The following is a 21534-nucleotide window of genomic DNA, read 5'->3' as shown; positions in this document are numbered from 1 at the left end:
GGGTTAGGCACCCCCGGGGGGAGGTTATTGTTAGCCCCCCCCGGGAGGATTAGGTTTAGGCTGTGAAGTAGAGGGGGTTAGGTTTAGGCAGGGTTAGGGGGGCGTAGGGTTAGTAATAGTAAAAATACTCACCTGTCAGGATCTTCTGTTACCGATCCCATTTGAAGGCCCCATGGCAAAAGGTTATAAGGGCCACATGTACCACCCAGTGGTGGAAAATGTATATAACATATGTAACTTTGACAGGGAAGATGGGCCCCTGTCAACTCTGGGCCCCATAGCAGCTGACCCCTTGCACCTATGGTAGTTACGCCCATGACTCTGATCATGGGGAACTTTTATAAACAAATCTGCGCTTTTTGCCTAATGGGGACCTATTACATCGGCACCCTTGTATTGAAACTTATATACGAACGCATCAAAAAGTCTATTAGTGCCTTAAATGTTTGATAACAGCATAAAATACCTTTTAGTATGCTGCACAATCTATATTTATTTACACAACACTTTTCAAAATAGTAATTGTGGTGAAAAAAATCCTCCGTTTAGAGTAGACAGTGGTCAGTAGAGGAAAATATACTCCTAAAGGGTCTAGTACCAAGGATCAATGACCCTTATCAGTATAGCTAAAGAAAGGAAACTAGTTAATTTAAATCATATCATCTAAACGGGATGTAGTTATATTGCCGGCGGACTGGATGGCGGCCATCGATATACCGACGCCAGAATCCCACCGCCTGGCATAATGCCAACGCCATTTTCCCGAAGGAGAACAGGATACCGGCATCGGCATCCTGAACCGCCGCAATCCCGATCATCCAGTATTGTCCATTTCCTCGGGGAGGGGGGTTAGAGTTAGGCACCTCCCCCGGGAGGGTTAAGGTTAGGCTGCAGTGAGGGGGGGGGGGTTAGGCACCATTGGGGGGATATTAGGGTTAGGCACTACCCCAGGATGGTTAGGTTTAGCGGGAAGGGGGGGTTAGGGTTAGGCACCACCGGAGGGAGGATAGGGTTAGGCACTCCCTGGGGAGGTTAGGGTTAGGCACCACCAAGGGAGGGTTAGGGTTGGGGAGGAGAGGGGAGGGATAGGGTACTTGCCACACTCCGTCCGGATCTTCATCTGTCAGGCTTCCAGGGTTGAGATTTGAACTGCCGGTATTTCATATCCATTCATGTATCAACGCCTCCTTTGATAGGAAACTTTGCAGCTCTGACAGTGAAAAGCTCCTTACTGTGCTGACATTAAATTAATCTAGTCATTAGTCTTGGTGTATGTCCTCTTGTCATCACAATAGTCTCTTTGGTATGAAGAGTTTTTTTAGGCAAATCTTTGTGTTACTTTGAATACATTTATACAGGGTTTGATACATGTTGTCAATGGTTAGAATGTTGACATTCATTATTTCTAAATGAGAAGGTAACATGTCGACAAATTCACTGATGAAATGTTGACATGCTAACAATGACGACAATCGGCAATGCAGCTGTTCCAGCGGTAAGTGTCCTAACCGTAACCCTCAGCCTAACCTTAACCCGGCAGATGCATATAATATTCCGTCAGTTGCAGCTTTAATGTCGCTAGTGTTCTCCTATATACCAAACCCTCTTACATGCCACACAACCTCCTCTCAGATGTACTATTCCAGGACACTTACTATGCATGTATAGCTATAAATAAAAAATTGCATAGGGACTACCTTAATACACATTCTATACCTTCATTGGGAAACCAATCTTTCTCTCCCTCCTTGACAAACTCTAACGTGGTGAGACAAGATCACATAAAAAGTCTTCGATCCCGTTCAATCCGCTGATCTTCAACAACTTTACCACCTCCCCACCAACACTTTTCAAGTTGTACATAAAACATTTTGTTTTAACGAATATTATTGACACTTTATCCTTTTCTCTTTGTGCAGAAAGATGAAAGGGTGAGTATTCAAATTTTATGCATATACAAAACTATACTGAACAGCATAGCGATAGATTTAATGAAGAATTATATTTTTTGTTAAGTGTGCAGAACTTGATGAAAATTGCAACTGCCTGCCTGGCGACCCAGGTTTTACTGGATTTCCTGGATCAAAAGTAAGATTCAACACATAAAACAAATACTGCTACTGCTTTACAGGTTTCCTAGCAACAGTATCTGAATTTGTCTTTTATTTCATAGGGGGAAAAGGGCAGCCAGGGTGCATTGGGTTATATTGGAATTCATGGCAGACAAGTAAGTAAAATAAATGTAATAATAATACAAAAGGACATATAATGTACAATATTTAATTTAATTGTATCTAGTATATGAATAAAGGTCCCAAGAGGCAGTACACCATTTAGAAAGCTTGTAGATTATATCAAAGGGCTTGTTGTTTAATTCCTACTGTGGTAGCTGTGGCTCCTCTGACCTTACACTGCAGCTCCCAGTGTCCCATTGCTGTTGTTTATCCAGCAGACTAATGAGGAAGTCTCATTTGTCCCATTAAATATTGCACTAGTGTGACCCAGAGGTCCATCTGGTGTCCATCTGCGCGTGTGCAGAACGATGCAGGAATGCTGGGAGGGAACAGAAGCCCATAGGATTCTATAGGGTAATGTCATCTAAAGATGGCCTTACCCACCGGGTCCATGTTCAGGGATGTAATGCATTCCGGAGCTTAATATTTATGCTATAATGTTCCTTAATTTTGTGTACTGAATTGAAGTTTTGTAATTTTGGGGAATTAAATAATCGGGAAAGTTTAAAAAGAAAAAGTCAAACAGAAACATAGGATGGGATATATACTGTCTTGGATGTTATGTTTAATGATGTATTACCCACACATAGATAACTTGTATTTATAGAATGGAAGCTAGATTGCAATGCTTTGGTACATACATAATAAAGTTAAATATGTGTATTTGAGTTGCAGAGAAGGCTAAACAGTGACCACTGCGTCTTATGACTCTGAAAGGCTCCCCAAATGTACTAAGTAATATTGCTCATATTTAGTTGTGTATCCTGTCCTATCTTTTAAGCCCACAATCAATAAAGCTTACCTTAGCATTTACTGCCCTAATTCAAATACTTTTCAACTATTCTATAAACATACTGCAATTTAGAAAATGTGGCTGCATAATTGTCTTCTATTGTCTTTATGTCTATATGTCAGCTGCCTCCATTTCACATGTTCCTGATTTAAAAAAAAAAAAACAGAAGAGAGACTAATTTTTATGCAAGTCTACACATTGGTGTTAAAGTCAGTATAATGTTTATCATATTTGTTTGTATTCTAAAAGGCAAATTATTGGCTCAGAGACACACACGGTGAACTTAGACATAGGGGTCAATTAGCCAAGATGTATTCACGGGTGCAAGTCACTGCGGCAACAGTCGTACCTTTCAGCAGCCCCTACTCGCTCCACTTGCTCAAAAGGGCTGCTAGCAAAATTGAGTGAATTCGGGCTGAGAGCGGGCCACGAGGGGTGTGAGATAATAGGCCGTTGCCGGCATTTTAACGGCGTGGCAAAGGCAACTCGCACCCTTCGCGGCTAACTGGATTGACCTCATAGACCCATACGTGGCAGATATTTACTATTTTCAACATCTAAGAGCTGTATATTATGCATTCAATTAAAAGTGCTAATAAAACTATGCAACATTGTTTCCTATTTGTTTTATAGGGATACAGAGGCTCTAAAGGAGGACAAGGAAGAAGGGGTGATACAGGGCCCAGGGTATGTAAGGGTGCTAACTATCATGCAACTTACATTCACATTGCTAGAACTGATTAGAGTCTCTTCTCTTGAAACATTACGTTTCAGTTAATGTGTTAACTGGCAGAGTCACCTGCAGTATTTATTCTTCCAAAAGAGTTAATGTGCCTGATTCAGAGGTGAATGCAGTGTCGATTTAGGTCGCAATAGGCTGATGTTTTCAGTCTGCATATGCATCAGAGACAAAGAGTAATTGACAGACAGCGACGGCTTGGGAGAGGTGGAGTGATGACCATGAAGCAGGCATGTGGCGATCATTTCGGGGGCGTGCCACAGCTAGCGACTGTGTCTTCTTATGCAGTTTCACTGGCCCCGGCAGCTTAGTTGCGATGGACAGTCTGTGCAACCATAGAGGACTCAGAGGTCCAATGATGCGAATGATGTATGCCTGATGCTGCCTCTTTGTACGCAAGCAGTCGGATATGAGAAGCCGGCGATGGGCATCTTTCTACAAAAGACGGCGGCTGCGACATTTGCATATAATCTCAGATCCGCTACATAAGAAAACGCAGCATCGCCGAGATTAGCGTCTACCAATCAGGCCTAGTGTGAGGTGATACTTAAGTCCTGCACGTTAGACAGACAAAGAACTAGCATCATTTTACCTTTTTAACATATTGTGTAAAATGATTCAGAACGAAAGATTGCTATTTATTTAATAATCATATAGTTTTGTATGCAGTGTTTGTTTATTATTATGCTATCTCCAATATATAGTTGTTGTCATAGAGATTCCATCATTGACTAAATTCCTTCTGACACAGACAACATCTGTGCACTATATGACATGACTCATGTTTATGCTAAACCAACAACACATTTCTCATTATGAATAATTGTGATTAATACAGCTGATCTTCTTCATTGCTCATGTTCTCACATTGTATAACCTGGATACATGCTGTGTATAGTGCTAGTCTTTGGAATGGTTGGGATAGCTCAATGAGCTACTTATAATAACCATGTTGGTAATAATTGGTGAATGTTATCAGGATTATAAGAAGGGATCTATTAACTTTTATCCAACAGGGAGACCCAGGTCCTGATGGCTCTGAAGGTCCTTCTGGGTTCACAGGAGACATAGTAAGTACATACTCATTTATTTAGCTAGATGACAATAAATCCCTTACAGAAATGAATAGTGCATTATTTATTTGTCCTTTAAAGGAAATAGCTAACACATTTGTGTTTCTCATTCTTCAACTCTAGTTATAAGCTTAGGAAGAATGATTATACGGTGCTGTCCATGTCTATGCAATGTTTACCACTCTATGGTCAAGATGTATCATGCATCGCATTTTGAATGCAATACATCCCAACACTTACTGCATACATAGCAGCGTTTATTAACGCCGTATACCTGTAGTTTTGCAATTAAAGTCGCAAAGGACAGCTCTACCAATAAGAGTGGTCTTTTGCATTGTGGGCAGTGAAGGAAGCAGAACTGTCTGCGAAATGTGGTTGCAACTGAATAAGACCTTTTTATACATTTATATTAGTTTTTATGATTGCATTTTATGCCATTTTTTTTTCTGTGAATTGTAAAGTAAATTTAATTTATTGTGTGTACATTCTAGCAGTTTAGTATATATCGCCAGGACACTGCGGTAATAGATCAGTATTTAAATGGACTAGGTTCTTAAACATGATATAAAAGAACTTACATAACGCAGGTCCTCAGCTACAATTGTATTGGTACCTACTAGGTCTGCTTGACTTTTTTATACAGCTGTGTCCACATACATCTACCCCCCGTGTGCTATAAGTAGCGCTGCATATTACGCATGAGCTCTGTGTGACTCGGTAGCGCTGGGTGTCTTTCCATGTGACTTTTTACATTCAAATGCGCCCTATTCGCACAGCGATGCAAATGGAACTCACAAGCAGCTGATTAAAATGATATGAGGAATGCCTTTTTTTTGTACGACTGTGTGTGTATCTGCATGCAAAATGCTATGTTACAGTGGCTGTGACCATTTTTATGTTCATTCTACCATCCTTAGACTTTCACTAGTTCCTTATTCCCAACTTCTGTATATTGTCATTTGCACAAACCATCAGTTCTGTCATATTTATTCTCCAAAGTGCCAGAAATATCAGAAATATATTAATCCTGCTCTGGAGGTTCCCAGGCCCCCTTCAGCATATAATGGGCTCTATGCTTGAAATCAGCTTTTTTTTACATGATACTGGATGTTTATAACTCCACCCACCAATGAAAGGACGCCTACAGTGAGGTAGTCTGATGTTGTTTCTTTCATTTGTGCAGGGTTATTATGGTGTTCCTGGAGAAAAAGGTGTACAAGGTATACCAGGAAAAAAGGTAAAGACACACTGTGGCACATATATGTGATTGTATCCATGTATCATTTATACAAACATAACAGTAAAGTTATCAGATAAGGTCTGTTGGCATGTTATTAATGGTGTACAATCCTCAGTATCTATCTTATTCCTTTTCAGTTGTGTATAGGACAAAAAGTGAAATACAGCCTGTTTTATGTTCTATAGATAAATGCAATACTGTGGAATAAGGGATGTAGTTGAGATCCTGCCAGTTGGGATGCCAGTGCCGGAATCCCGACATCACCCTTTATTTGTTCAGCTGGCACTTTGCAGTGGTGACTGATCACTTTGGGGGAAATTTATATAATGTTGAAATGGAGCCTTGCCCTTCAGATTTATGACAAACAAGGCAAGGCCCACAACAATGTAAAAGGACTGTCACATCAGGAAAATCCTGGACCCCAGGGGAATTCCCGGTAACCCCAAAGGACTGAGGGATCAGAAGCCAAATCTTTGGGACATGTCCCACATGGATAAGCAGGGGGGGAGTGGGAGGTGCAGCCAGTGATTTCAACCAAAAAAATAAGATGATCCCCACCGCATAAACATTTGTGCTGTGGTGCCATCAAGGGGCACTGCATATGTAATGATGTATGTACATTTTTAATTCCTGTTGCAGCTAACTTTGCCATGGAAACAGTGCCTGGTAACTGCAGCACCAAAGTAGCTGGGACTATGGAAACAGTGGGCTTAATTCAGAGGCGGCCGTACGGTCTACGACCGCACGGCCGCCTCGATGTTTGGCCAGTGCGCATGCGCACGAGGGAGCCGGCTCCCTCGTGCGCATGCGTGAGACCCGCTACGACCAACAGCGCTGGTCGTAGCGGGTCTCTTTGGAAAGGGGGCGAGCTGTCGATGTTGATTGACGGCTCGCCCCGTTTGGAAGGCGGGCTGGGGGGGTGGCAGCCCAAACGGAGGCGTTCCCATGGGAACGTCTACCGTTTGGGGGAGGCCCCACTGACATCACTAGTGATGTCAGTGGAGAGCTTCCGGCTCTGACAGAGCCAGAAGCTCTCCGGGGCTTACGACAAGTGAGACCCTACCCTACGGTCTCGTCCTAAGCCCCGATGGTCGCGATGGTCTCTGACTATCGCGACCATCACCCGAGCGGTCGTTAGAGCTGTGGGTGTTAACCCACAGCCTAACGACCGAAACAGAGGCGGCCGGTCAGGATGCAAGCAGCCGCCCAGTTTCTGAGCGACCGCTTGCATCCTCCAACCGCCTCTGAAGACTACCAGTTAAGCTCCAAACATTATAACTGTTCTCTGGCTGTCCTGCAGATGAGCCCAGTGTCTCCAAACGCTAGCCTTCTACCCATTATTTTGAAATAATAATGTAAACAATCACATTTCATAACTGTAAGCAAATATTAATAATATTAAGACTTTTTTTTACTTGCAATAAGTCCTTTTAATTGGAGGACACTGTTACCATGGGGATATAGAGCTCTGAGTTTATGGCAAACTCAGTTTTAGTCCATTACCTAAGCCATCCAGTAGGAACAGTTTAAATGGACAACGGAAAATAAATCATTGGAGACTTTCTATTCTCACATCAAACAACAGTATTCCTGAACCAATGATAATTTTCTTGGCCCTGAGCATTATTTCAATTATCCTCACAGGGATTGCCTGCCTTTTAAGAATCATAGATTCAACTACCACAGCATTATAGCCAGTCACACTAAGCTTTAATGAATAGACAATCCCTGGGTTAGCAGATCCCTCCTTAGAGGAAGATGCCCTGAGACTGTCTATGTACCATTACATATTTTGACCAGTCTGGTGCTACCAACAACACCTGGTCCAATTCTGTTTTTATCTACATAAGAATGAATGGTATCATTAAGACTGGTGGGAACAGATAAAATCAAATGGAACTATCATAATATCTACAGTAAATGCCTACAAATTTCCGAACCTTGAGCAACATATCTACAGCTTATTCAGTTGAGTTGCCATCATGTTGATGTCTTAGTGACAGGATATACCCACAATCTGCTAATGTACTGGTTGAGAGACCATTGTCCTGGACAACCCGTCTACCTCTACGATAGCAAATAAGGCTATGTGGACGTTACCTGAAGCTATATGGGTGGTATATTGGTCTATTAGGGGATTACAAAGCTATATGTGGCCATATCGATTAATATGATAGTATATAGAGCCACATGAATGCATATGTGACTCTGTAGTTGGGCATGGACATGTGATATACAGCGTGAGTTGAACATTTGGGCTAGTCATACTTTTAAACACAATACTTATCCTAATGTCCTGAAAAAAAGCTATGCAAATTGACAAGCCGATATAAAGTTGCACACAACTCTGTTTTATGGACGGATTGATTAAGTACTGTATATGCTCCATGGCCGAAAGTACTCAACTATGAGCAACTACGAGCGATTCACAGACATAAGAAACTCCTCTGTGGCTGAATTAGTGTAACTGGATGGCAACAGGGTATTTGTACACAGGCTTGGTGTGCTGAATGTATGCACTGGTGTGTAAGCAGAATTACAGGCTATGCTGAGTTGAGCATATGCATAGAGCCATCTGCTTTTGGGCGTATCTCTTGCACCAGGCATAGGGCTAGTGCAAATGTGTGCTGATAGTAATGACAGGTACTCAGTTAGATGTATAATGGAGGTGAGGCTTTATAGATTCAAGCAACTCTACATACGGGCAACGCATTTGCTTGCTATCCTGAATCAGCCTCTATAATAATAACTATTATGCCACAATCAGAATATGATAATATGCATGTTCTATACAGTCAGGCACATAAATATTGGGACATTGTCAGAATTTTCATATTTTGGCCTCTATTCACCACCACAATGGCTTTGAAATGAAACAAACAAGATGTGCTTTCACTGCAGACTTTCAGATTTAATGTGAGGGTAATTACATCCAAATCAGGTGAACGGTGTAGGAAGAACGGTTTCTATATGTGCCTCCTACTTTTTAAGGGACCAAAAGTAATGGGACAAACTAAACAATCCTAAATCTAACTTTCACTTTTTAATACTTTGTTGCAAATCCTTTGCAGGCAATTACAGCCTGAAGTCTGGAACGCATAGACATCACCAGACGCTGGGTTTCATCCCTGGTGATGCTCTGCCAGGCCTCGACTGCAAATGTCTTCAGTTCCTGCTTGTTCTTGGGGCATTTTCTCTTCATCAAGTGAAATGCATGCTCAATCGGATTCAGTTCAGGGAATTGACTTGGCCATTGTATAACATTCCACTTTTTGGTTGCTTTTGCAGTATGCTTCGGGTCATTGTCCATCTGCACCGTGAAGCGCCGTCCAATGAGTTCTGAAGCATTTGACTGAATATGAGCAGAATATGTTTGTTTCATTTCAAAGCCATTGTGGTGGTGAATAGAGGCCAAAATATGAAAATTCTGACAATGTCCCAATATTTATGCACCTGACTGTATATTCTTTCAGCACAGCACTCTGGTATAACATCACAGTTTTCCACTACAGTAATTTAGGCACAAAATAATAGTGAGCAACAGATTTTCAAGATGCTAGGGCTGCTGCTATAGTTGTATTTGGTATGTTGGCATGCTCCTTGCATAATCTTACCACTTCTCTGTTATAAAACGCAGCTTGTTAGCAGATCCTGATATCAGTATAAGACATTGATCTAGAGAGTAGTCTGATATGACTTTTTATGTTACAGGGTGAGCATGGACTAACAGGGCCACTAGGAGAACCGGGTGAGAATGGAGAAGAGGTAAGTTAGACTAAGAAATAAGGAAACAACATTGATCTATATTATATTGGTTATAGTAACATCCTTATTATCCTGTCAACACATTAATTTGTTTTCTATGTACACATACTAGTACAATTCAACATTTTTATGGGATCTAGGTAGGTATTCATGAAATCTTGGAGAGAGATAAAATTGTGAGAGATAAAGTACCAACCACTTTACTCCTTACTGTAATAGTACAGACTAAGGGCCTTATTCATCAATGATTTTTATCATTCACGAGTGATAAAAGTTGTTGCATATGATAATGGTGCACCAGCCACTTAGCTCCCAACTGTAATTTTTTCAAACATATAACAGTTGGGAGCTGATTGGCTGGAGCACCATTATCATATGCATTGAGTTTTAATCACTCATTGTGGCCGGGATGTACTAAAGCTGAAAATGCAGTAATACCCCAGAAACGGGGGTCTTACAGCATTTTCCATATGTCCTAAGCATTGAAATGCGATGCATTCCGGTGCTTCGTCCCAGTTAGACGATTGCCCTGAGAGGGATCCGATCCCTCTCCTAACCCCCCATGGTTGGCGTCCTTCTGTGCATGTGCAGAAAGACGCCAGAGGGACTTCTGGGTGTTGAACCTGGGAGTCCCTCTGTCCGAAAGCATCGCAAAGGACAGCTCTATCGAGAGAGCTATCCTTTGCGATGTAAACTGCATTTCTCTCTCCAGACTTTTATGAATACCCCCCTTAAACACAAGAAAAAGAGATATCTTGTACTCTTGCCAAATATATTGTTCCTATCATTTAAATTAATAATTGCTACTATGAGGCTTGTTCAATAGGAGCATCATATAATGCTGTAGGTGTAGTGTTTTCACAGTACATAACATATTGTTGTTTTTTCCACTATATATTTTTCTCTGGATGTGTCATTTGACTTAAAACTTGTTTGTGATGTAATTCTTAAAGATCCATGTCTTTTAGTTTTGTAACCTCCAGCAACATAATAAAATACCTGATATCGGACTATATTTTGAGATCTATTCTTGTTCTGACAGTTTCTGGTTGTTGTGAAACTACAAGTCCCAGCTTACAGTTAAATATTATACCATAGGTAGCAACATTTATTACTAGAATAATACAGCATTATACATGTTATACAAGACATACCTCTATATTTTAGGGTGATATTGGTAAAATCGGTAGTGACGGCATTGGTGGACCTAATGGCGAAAAGGTAAGAGATATTTTTATTTTAATAGTTGATAAATGTACTAATATTTGCATATTATACTTGTTGCTATATTTATTTCTTTACATAGGTCATACAATTATATGCAGTCCTTTACTGCTCTTAAAACATTGGGCTGATTCAGAGTTGGTAATAGAGAGAGATATCTCTCTCAACTGATCATCTTGGTGAAACCATGCTGCACTGCAGGTGGGGCAGATTTCAAATGTGCAGAGATTTAGATTTGGGAGGGAGGTGTCCAAACTGACATCTAAATTGCAGTGTAATAATAAAGCTGTGCAGTATATGTGGGCTACATACAAAAGCAGACAGTATTTACCCTACATGCAAAAAAAAAAAAATGTATGTATTTACACCCCTTGCATTGCAACATGGTTTGTCCAGGCACACAGTTAAGTGCTATCTCTCTCTCTATTCCCAACTCTGAATCAGTCACATTGTTTCCCTGTTTGATCTTACAATCTACTATATGTGACCTGGGACACATTGATTACATTGGGTCAGATCTTCACTGTAGTGTGCAGAAAAATATAGAAAACTAGTCTATAGAACATAACTTACTGCATATTGTATGCTTTTTTCCCTTAAGTTATCTCATATATAATGTTCTTTCTAAATATTGTATGGAAATTATGACAGTATATTCTTTATAAAGGGATCGCAAGGGCCACAAGGAAAGCAAGGACCCGAGGGACCGAAAGGACAACAGGTAGGCTCCTTTTTCTTCAGGTTGGGAATGCTTCTGTTTAATAGATTAGGGATCATGACGACAATCATACTGAGATATATCATTCTAAACAGTTCGTCTTGGTACAAGGTTTAAAATGTTCCATTTCTTGAAGTCTTGGCAAACTAGGGAAAGGAAAGTGGTAGCCAACTGAAAAAAAATCTACATTTAAAGACTATATAGAGATGGCTTTTAAATATATTTCTAAGTGAAGTTTCCAGTTGAGTCTCTCAGGAACAGAAAGGCTCTTTCTTCAGACCTATGTGAAGCAGAATTTTGAGCAAGACAAACTCATGTCAGTTGGCCACTAATCATAAATCTATGTCTTATTGCTCAAGATCACACTGTAGATTGAAAGACTTTTACCTCTTCTACGTTATATAGAAAATTCGTTTTTTTATTGACTTTTAACAAGTTTAATTATATGATTTGCTTATAGCATTGTATTATTCAGCATTATTTGGTTTAAGCTAATATGTCATTGTTTGATACTTCTGCACATAAAACATTTGTGTTGTATAAAAATATGAGTTAATAAGCTTTGGATGTACAATGTTCTACATTCTGTCTCATACTGTTATTAATGTGTATCACATACTGTACACTCACTGTTTACGGAAGCATGTATTCTTCTTAAGTATTATCTGGCAATGTAGTGTCTTTGTGAGATGGCAGGTAATCATCCCAACTTACACCTTTGTTTAAATCCAAGACCAATTGAAATGGCTTTATTTCTCTTTCGGGTGGGGAGGGGGGGTGGTCACAGAACATGTACGTGAAGTACAAATATTGTATACACATGTTTAGGAAGTGTGCACACAATCATGTTTTATGCAACTTTAGTAATAGGAGCATATAATTCACCAAATGGTCCAAAGTAATTTCTTTTGCTTGTCTCCAAAATCATAGATAATTGGCCATGCCTAAGTACAATCATACATTCAGCTTGGGTGTTTTATTTTACATTTGAAGAATGCACACAAATGGTGTACAGTAACTTGTGCAATTACTCCAAAAGTGTTGTCATTTTTCTTTATACTATTTTACATCCTTACACACTTAAATTTTCTACATCTATACTTGGGACATATCGCATGAAGCACACTGGTGGTTATTGATATGTCATAGAAAATATGTAAACATTTACAGTCATTACTGTACTAATTAGGTAATTCATCTTATTGGTAACGTCTTGCAACACTGTTTTTACTGTAAAACAAATTTATGATGTAGTTGTCAAAAAATTCTAATGTATCTCACTTTTTTTCTACCTAGTCCCACCTGCACATATCCTAAATGTGTCCTTATTTGAGTAATAGCCCTTTTACACCGGAGCTAAAACCCGGGTTATTGCAGGGTTAACCCAGGAAGCTCCTTGGTGTAAAAGGGGTGAGGGTTGGATCGCCGGGCCGAGTGACCCGGCAATCCAACCCAGGGAAATAGTAGGGTTTGACACTGGCGCAGCCGGTGGAACCCTGCTGTGTGTATGGTGCACTCCAGGTCTTGATGACCTGCAGTGCGCCGCAAGCCGGCCGATTGGTCTGGCTTCAGTAGCGCTTGGAGATGACGTCATCTTCAAGCGTCCACTTTCACGTCGGAAAAGCCGGGTCTATGCAGACCCTACTCCGGTGTGAGCGGCGCCGACTCAGGAAAATCCTGAGTCGGCTCCGGCAAAATTCCAGGTCTGATCCGGATAGGAACTCTGGCCCTGATTCAGAGCCGGACGCTCTGACCAGAGCGCTCGCTCATAATCAGGGCCATCCTCCATTAAAATGGAGCGTCCTCCTGGACGCTCGTATAGCTGTGGGTCACCACCCACAGCATATACGAGCGTCCAACAAGATGGTCGCGATGGTCTTGACCATCGCGACCATCGGACTTGCGAGTGAAACCCTGTGGTCGGGTTTCTCAACCGCAAGGCCAGGAGTGATTTTGGCTCTATCAGAGCCAAAATCACTCCCACTGACATCACTAGTGATGTCAGTGGGGCCGGCTTGAGACGGTAGGCGTTCCCATAGGAACGCCTCCGTCTGGCAGGCACGTCCCCGGAACGCCCACCAAAGGGGGCGTGCTGTCAATCAACATCGACAGCACGCCCCCTTTGCTGTGAGACCTCGAGCGATGGAAAGTCCTACGCTCGTTCGGTCTCGCGCATGCGCACGACGGAACTCCCTCCGTCGTGCGCATGCGCAGTGGGGAACATCGACCCACTTACGAGCGTAGTGCCGCTCGCGAGTGGGTCTGAATGACCCCCTCTGTTCCAACTCCGGGTCAGACCCAGAATTTTGGTGAAAAAGGGGTATAAGAATACTCTCATGCAATACTGATAGGTGAATATTAATGATCATTTGTATCATGACAGGGGAATAAAGGGACTGCTGGATTTCATGGAAGCCAAGGAGAGCGAGGATATTTGGTAAGTATCATTTCAGTTATTTTCCACAAAATGTAAGTAGAATGTGATTGCTGGACTCTGAACTTATCAGGCTATTTGTGTACTGTACTTACAGACTGGAATTCCAATCGTTATTTCTAGCAGATAATTACTGGTAATTGGTAAACAATTATCATTGACACTCAGCATACATATTTTTCTTTTATATTGGTATTTCAAAGAAATTTACTAGATTAAGATGCCTTCATATCTGCAGGCTGCAAGTGTATTTATTTACACTGTTATTATAATACAAGACTTGATAGCCCACTGCAATAACTTTTACAAGTATTTCTAATTAATTGTAATTTAATACCACACAAACTCATAATATTAATAATAACAACAGTTCAGTATTTAATATGTGCTTGTAAGAATCTAGTCTAACAGAAAGATATTGCATATAAAGCAGGTTTCAAAATATAAAGCCATCCCTGATTTCTTATCTTGTTAGATGTACTCTGGTAAATGTGATGTATTTAAAGCTACTTGATCTATGTTTATTTCTTTAAACCAAACTCAGCTTTCATGTTTTCCTTTAGGGTTACCTAGGAATTACAGGTGAACCAGGAGAGCAAGGAATAAAGGTGAGGTATTGGCAGTGGCGTCATGAGGGGGGAGCAGGGGGTGCGGGACGCACGCGGGTGTCACCCTGGGAGGGGATGACATCAAAATGCCGGCTCCTCTGCAGCGACAGGAGTTGAGTGCTGCAGTATGACATTCTCCTGCAGCACCCAGCTCCTGTCATAGAAGAGGAGCTGAAAGCCCAGTCTCTGGGGTTCAGCCCAGCATCTTCGGCGAAGCTGGGCTGCCCTCGGAGTGACGTCATTGGGATCCCCGTGAGGCCACACCCAATTTACTTTAGGCCACACCTATTTTCCAGTCAGGGGCGCGCCTCTGGCGTGCAGAGACACTGAGGCAGTCAGAGTGCACACCAGGTGTTACCAGACCCGGGGACACCTCTGGGTATTGGTGCAGAGCACACTATATTATCACACACAATGATAACTAGAGAGGAATGGAACTTATGAATCAATTTTAGATTCTAGTTCACAGCCCGGCAAATGGTGCTAATACACAATAATATTGCACAGGCCAATGTGTTCAAGTGTGTGTAATGATCACATACAATCCTGGTATAGGACACAAGGGGTTGAATTTACTAATGTGAGAGTTTTTAGAAGTGGAGCTGTTGTCCATAGCAACCAATCAGATTGTAGCTATTATCTTCTAGAATGTGCTAGTTAAATGTTAAGTAGAATCTGATAGGTTGCTATGGGCAACATCTCCACTACTAAAAACTCTCACTTTATTTATTACCAGTTATTTATATAGCGCACACATATTCCGCAGCGCTTTACAGAGAATATCTGGCCATTCACATCAGTCCCTGCCCCAGTGGAGCTTACAATCTATATTCCCTATCACATGCGCACACACATACACACTAGGGGTAATTTTTGCTGGGAGCCAATTAACCTACCAGTATATTTTTGGAGTGTGGGAGGAAACCGGAGTACCCGGAGGAAACCCACGCAAGCACAGGGAGAATATACAAACTCTGCACAGTTAGGGCCGTGGTGGGTATTGAACCCACGACCTCAGTGCTGTGAGGCAGTAACGCTAATCATTACACCGTCTGTGCTGCCCTAGTAAATATACCCCAAGCAGTACACAATGTACACATACAAAGTAAGCAAGTAGCAAACAAAGGGAAAGCAAATAGCGTCACAGCACTGAGGTTGTGGGTTCGATTCCCACCACGGCCCTAACTCTGTGGAGTTTGTATATTTTCCCTGTGTTTGTGTGGGTTTCCTTCGGGTACTACGGTTTCCTCCCACACTCCAAAAATATACTGGTAGGCTAATTGGCTCCCAACAAAATTAACCCTCCTGTATACAGTATGTGTGTGTGAGAGCATGTGGTAGGGAATATAGATTGTAAGCTCTACTGGGGCAGGAACTGATGTGAATGGTCAAATATTCTCTGTAAAGAGCTGCGAAATATGTGTGCGCTATATAAATAACTGGTAATAAATAAATAAGAGACAGACAAAGCATGGAGGACAAATAAAGAATGAAAACTATGGTATTCTATAAATGGCATACATAGTAAAATAGCTAAAACTTGGTGAATGTATAAAAGTCAGAACAAATAGAGGTAACTGGGAAATGCAGGAAGCAAATACCATACATCCCAACCCAAAATTATTCCAAAATACTAGGGCATCCTTGTTTGTGTGCCAAATGTACACACAGGATTTTCCCTGCTTCCAAAGACTGGATAGCTTCTATTACACCATGGTTTACAACAGTTGCGCTAAGAAGAAGACGCACCCTTTCTGAACCCTAAATCTTTCAGCCCATTTTAAATTTGCCAACATATGCACAACATGGTTTTGACAAGGTATAAAAATTGCACCTTTTAGCTGGGTTTTTGCCTAACTGTAAAAGAGACTCATACTGATTCAACAACTATTAATAAACTAAACAACACAACAAAAATACAATCATATACATAATGTATTTTTTATTAACAAGTTATGACATATTAATAACGTGTATACAGGTATTATGGCATGCCGCCATCATTATAAGCATATTAAAGATATTCTAATAAATTAATTCATTCTGTACTCTTCCTAGGACATTGCATTTGATTATTGGCACTGTTTGAATACTTTTCATTGCACTATGTAGACAACTATTACTCTTGTTACTATCCTCAGAATAACTGAAAGAGCTCCAGATCTACCTATTGTCTAGAAGACATGACCACAACATTTTTCAAATAAAAACACCAGTCTTGGAAAATTCCCTTTTTTTTTTTTTTTTTTTTATAAACTCTTTTTATTGAGCAAATCACAATACAATAGTACAGTCAAACATTCAAGGATAAATTACAACACATAATATACTGTTAATTTAAAAACTGTAGTCTCTCAAAACAATAATATAGTTATTCATTTTCTCAGTATAGTAAAGAAAAAAAAATATAGAAGCAAGAAAAATAATTTGCGGCAACGGTGTGGCAAACCGTCTAAAAGTAAAAAAGAAAAAAAGAAAAGCATAAACCAGAAGAAAAACAAGGGAAAATAAGGGCAATAAAGGATGGATCAGCTCTAAGTGAAAAAAAAACATTCTTTCAATCTAAATATAATAATAGAAAAAATTAAAAAATAAATGTTGTATGACGAGAATATGTTTTGATATGTCAGCCAAGGGGACCATGTTTTATCAAAAGATTTCTATGTATTGCGTAATAACGCGATCATGTATTCCATCTTGTAGACATACCAGATACGTGATAATATTGCCTGCATAGGAGAAGGATTAGGGTTTTTCCAATCCGCTGCTATTTGGCAGGTCATAGCAGATACTATATGTCGGATTAACTTATTCTGATATCGTGATAAGGTGGGCAGATTTAAGGGAAATAGAAAATGCTGAGGATCGGAGGGAATTGTGGTCTCAAAGAGGCGCGAGAGGAGAACGACAACCTCCTGCCATATACTGGCTAATTTGGGACAAGTCCACCAGATATGCAAAAAAGTGCCCACGCTATTACAACCCCTCCAGCATCTATCCGAAGCGTCGGGGAACATTACTTGGAGCCGAGATGGCACATAATACCATTGATATATTAATTTGTAAGTGTTTTCCATAATTTTGGCGCAAATAGAACTGTCGGCAGCGTTGTCCCAAATCTCCGTCCAATCCTCAGCATCTATAGAATGTCCCAAATCCCGTTCCCATGCCAATTCATGAGATTCCCAATTGGGACTCACTTCTTCCCCTAACAGGGAGTAAATAGTAGAAATAAGACCCCTAGTGGAGGGTCGTCTCCAACATATAGACTCAAAAGTAGTCAAAGGTCTGCAAATCAAAATCAAACTAATTTTGTAGTGGAAGTGTCTAACCCAGTGTTGGCTAACCTTGACACTCCAGCTGTTATGGAACTACATAACCCAGCATGCACTGCTACAGTTTTGCAATTAGGGCATGCTAAAACTGTGGCAGGGCATGCTGGGATATATAGTTCCACAACAGCTGGAGTGTCAACGTTAGCCAACACTGGTCTAACCGAAAAAATTCTTTGGATGGGATTGATACTTTTTCCTGGATTTCAGAGAATTGAGGAAAATTAGTATCAATAGTGATATCGTTTACATAATATATATTACCCGATAGCCAGGCAGTATAGGATGATTTGCATAAACGTGGAGGGAAAATGGGATTGTGAAATAACGGAATCAAAGGGGACGGGCCTGGAGCCAACTTAAAACGTCTATTGAGTAAATCCCAGATTGCTAAAGAATGAGAAATTACAGGGTGAGAAGATACCATCCAGGGGCGATGAATCCTAGATATCATAGAAGGGAAGATATAGTGGTCAGTCCCACCTCCTCGGCTTCGATAGCAACCCAGACATTCCTTGCATTAAAGTTACACCACTGAGCACAGTGAGAGAGCTGCGCAGCATAATAATATTTTTTAAAATCAGGGATACCCAAACCTCCTCCCCTGGGAGGACGCTGAAGCAGCTTTAGTCTGATCCGCGGGCATTTCCGGTTCCATATGAAATATGAAGTTTCATACTGAAGGAATTTGAACACGTAGGGAGGAATATAAATCGGAAGGGTCTGAAATAAATACAAGAGCCGAGGGAGAACGTTCATCTTAACCGAATGTATTCTACCTATCCAAGAAATAAAATAATTGGACCAGTCATACAAATCAGACTTAATACTATCTAGCAGGCGAGGAAAGTTTGCCTGAAACAGCTGATGATAGTGATGAGTTAAGAAAACGCTGAGATATTTGATCTTTTTTTTATGCCAGGTACAGGGGAGCATGGCCTCTAGGGATTGTTTTATGGTAGCTGGGATATAGAAATCGAGAACTTCAGTCTTGGTAACATTAATTTTATAACCCGAGTATTGAGAATATGAATTTATTTCCTCTAAAAGTGAATGTAGGGATTGGGCCGGGTCAGTGAGAGAAACTAAAACATCGTCGGCATATAATGCAATTTTATATTCAGATGGGCCTGTGGATATTCCTGAAATAGCTCTATTACAACGGATCCTTGCCGCCAGGGCTTCCATAATGAGAGCAAATATTAAAGGAGAGAGGGGACAACCCTGCCGAGTACCGTTAGTGATCCCAAAACTAGAGGAGTAAACACCATTGACCGAGACCCGCACAGTGGGGGAACGGTAGAGTGCCACAACGCCATCTAAAAATTTGCCTGAGAAGCCCATTTTGTCTAAAACAGCAAATATAAAGGGCCAGGAAATGCGGTCAAAGGCCTTCTGGGCGTCTAGAGCTAAAATCAGGGTAGGAGTTTTCCTTTTATGAATAGAATGTATTAGATAAATGGCCTGTCTAGTGTTATCCGATGCCTGACGTCCAGGTATAAACCCGACCTGATCTGGATGTATCAAATAAGAAAGCAAAGGAGCTAACCGAGTCGCTAAGATTTTAGCATAAATTTTCAGGTCGACGTTTAATAATGAAATCTGTCTATAGTTAATACAGTGAGTAGGATCACGATCAGGTTTAGGGATCACCACAATATCAACCGTGTCAGGGGCAAAAGAAGCGCCTTCCAAGATATCATTAAATAAAGATGTGAGATGTGGGGCAAGTTCCTTTGCAAACAACTTGTAGTGTCGGGCTGTAAACCCATCGGGGCATGGGGCGGCAGAGGAACGCATCAATCTAATAGCAGCTATTGTCTCTACATCTGAAATATGGTCATTGAGAAGAGATAATTGGGATTCTGAGAGACTAGGTAGGGGGGTAGAGGACAAATATGAACGTACCCCCTTGGCTCCAGCAGAAGTGGGAAGAAGAGAATCTGATAAATTATAAAGGGAACTATAAAAGGTCTGAAATTCCTTAGCCATAACTTCAGGATCATAAGAGAACCAGAAGACTTAGAGTGTAATTTGTCTATCGCACCTAATGCTTGTCTGCGACGCAATTCATTAGCTAATAAGGAATCAATTTTGTCAGCTTTATCATAAAAGCGTTGACGAAGTTTTTGCAAGATAAGCGCGGCGAGACAGAAGGCATTAAGCTGACCTCGTAGTATCTCAGTTTGGGCTAGCACGGAGGCACTAGAAAGATGTCTTATATTGGATCAATAGCACTGAGATTTGTGACTCAAGGGAATGAATTTCCTGCGCAGCCACTTTACTAACCGCTGAAGTTTTTTAAATGAGGAAACCCCGTATAGTAGCCTTATGGGCTTCCCAGAGGATACTAGAGGAAATATCAGGGGAGGTATTCTCCTCAAAATAGCGGGTCATCGCCAATTTTATTTCTAGAAGAGCGGAGGGATGTTGTAAAAGGGAGTCATCAAGGCGCCAATTACACTTTCTACGAGGGGAACGATGTATTTCTAAAAGAATATAGACACCTGCATGGTCTGTCCATGTAAATGGGGAAATACCGGCTTCTGTAACCATAGAGGTAATAGAGGAGGAAATATGGATCATATCTATCCTGGAATAATGTTGATGTGGGACTGAAAAATGGGTATAGTCCTTGGCATGGGGATGTTTAAGACGCCAGGAATCACAAAGGCCATAATGTTTAAGGGAAGCCAGGAGAGTACGAAAAGCTCTAGGAAGAGACATCCCGGAGGAGTTTGCAGGTGGGTTAGATCTATCCAACAGAGGATCAATAATGGATTTAAAATCTCCACTCATAATAATATGGCCCTGTGCCTCCCTGCTAATATGCCGGAACAGAGAATCAAAGAATTGGGGCTGGTCTTGATTAGGACCGTACACTGACACCAAGGTGAAAATCTCAGTACGGATGGTCCCGATCACTATAAGGAATCGACCCTCTGGGTCTATCACAGTTTTAATATGGACAAAAGGGACATTACGCTGAATTAAAATGGCTACCCCACGTTTTTTACAATTCGTTGAAGCAAAGGAGGTCTGGGCGAACCACCTACCTCGAAGCTGGGAATGCAGGCCCGTAAAATGCGTCTCTTGTATGAATGCAATATCGGCCTTCTCCCTCCTTCACATTAATAGATAGCAATTTAAAAGACATGGAAAAATATATAAAGAAATGCTATATGCATAACACACAGATATAATGAGTCAAAAATTTGACCCAAGTATAGCCACCCTTGGGAACAGAAAGGAAAGAAATGTGGGGGGGGGGGAAACATAGGAGAGCCACAGAAAAAAGAAACAGAAAGAAAAAGAAACAGAAAACCCATTTGGGTAAAAACCCTGGTAAATTGGGTCCCAAATAAGGACCGCAA

The 21534-nt window shown here is 41.0% G+C and overlaps 1 protein-coding gene across 1 annotated transcript in view; it reads left to right on the top strand.

Moving 5' to 3' along the window:
* LOC148524761 (uncharacterized) overlaps positions 1–21534 on the top strand; it is a 106336-nt gene that overhangs the window by 30861 nt on the left and 53941 nt on the right. Inside the window, exons 7-17 of the mRNA XM_088471635.1 lie at positions 1920–1931; positions 2017–2088; positions 2174–2227; positions 3661–3714; positions 4783–4836; positions 6023–6076; positions 9791–9844; positions 11012–11065; positions 11736–11789; positions 14170–14223; positions 14784–14828. Coding sequence (XP_088327761.1) covers positions 1920–1931; positions 2017–2088; positions 2174–2227; positions 3661–3714; positions 4783–4836; positions 6023–6076; positions 9791–9844; positions 11012–11065; positions 11736–11789; positions 14170–14223; positions 14784–14828 — 561 coding nt within the window. The remainder of the gene's footprint in view (positions 1–1919; positions 1932–2016; positions 2089–2173; positions 2228–3660; positions 3715–4782; positions 4837–6022; positions 6077–9790; positions 9845–11011; positions 11066–11735; positions 11790–14169; positions 14224–14783; positions 14829–21534) is intronic.

The sequence above is a fragment of the Taudactylus pleione genome, unplaced genomic scaffold (assembly GCF_031769625.1).
Source record: "Taudactylus pleione unplaced genomic scaffold, aTauple2 ptg000116l, whole genome shotgun sequence".
Taxonomy (NCBI): domain Eukaryota; kingdom Metazoa; phylum Chordata; class Amphibia; order Anura; family Myobatrachidae; genus Taudactylus; species Taudactylus pleione.
The sequence above is the reverse complement of the archived record's forward strand: the minus strand, read 5'-3'. Positions and strand labels throughout refer to the sequence as shown.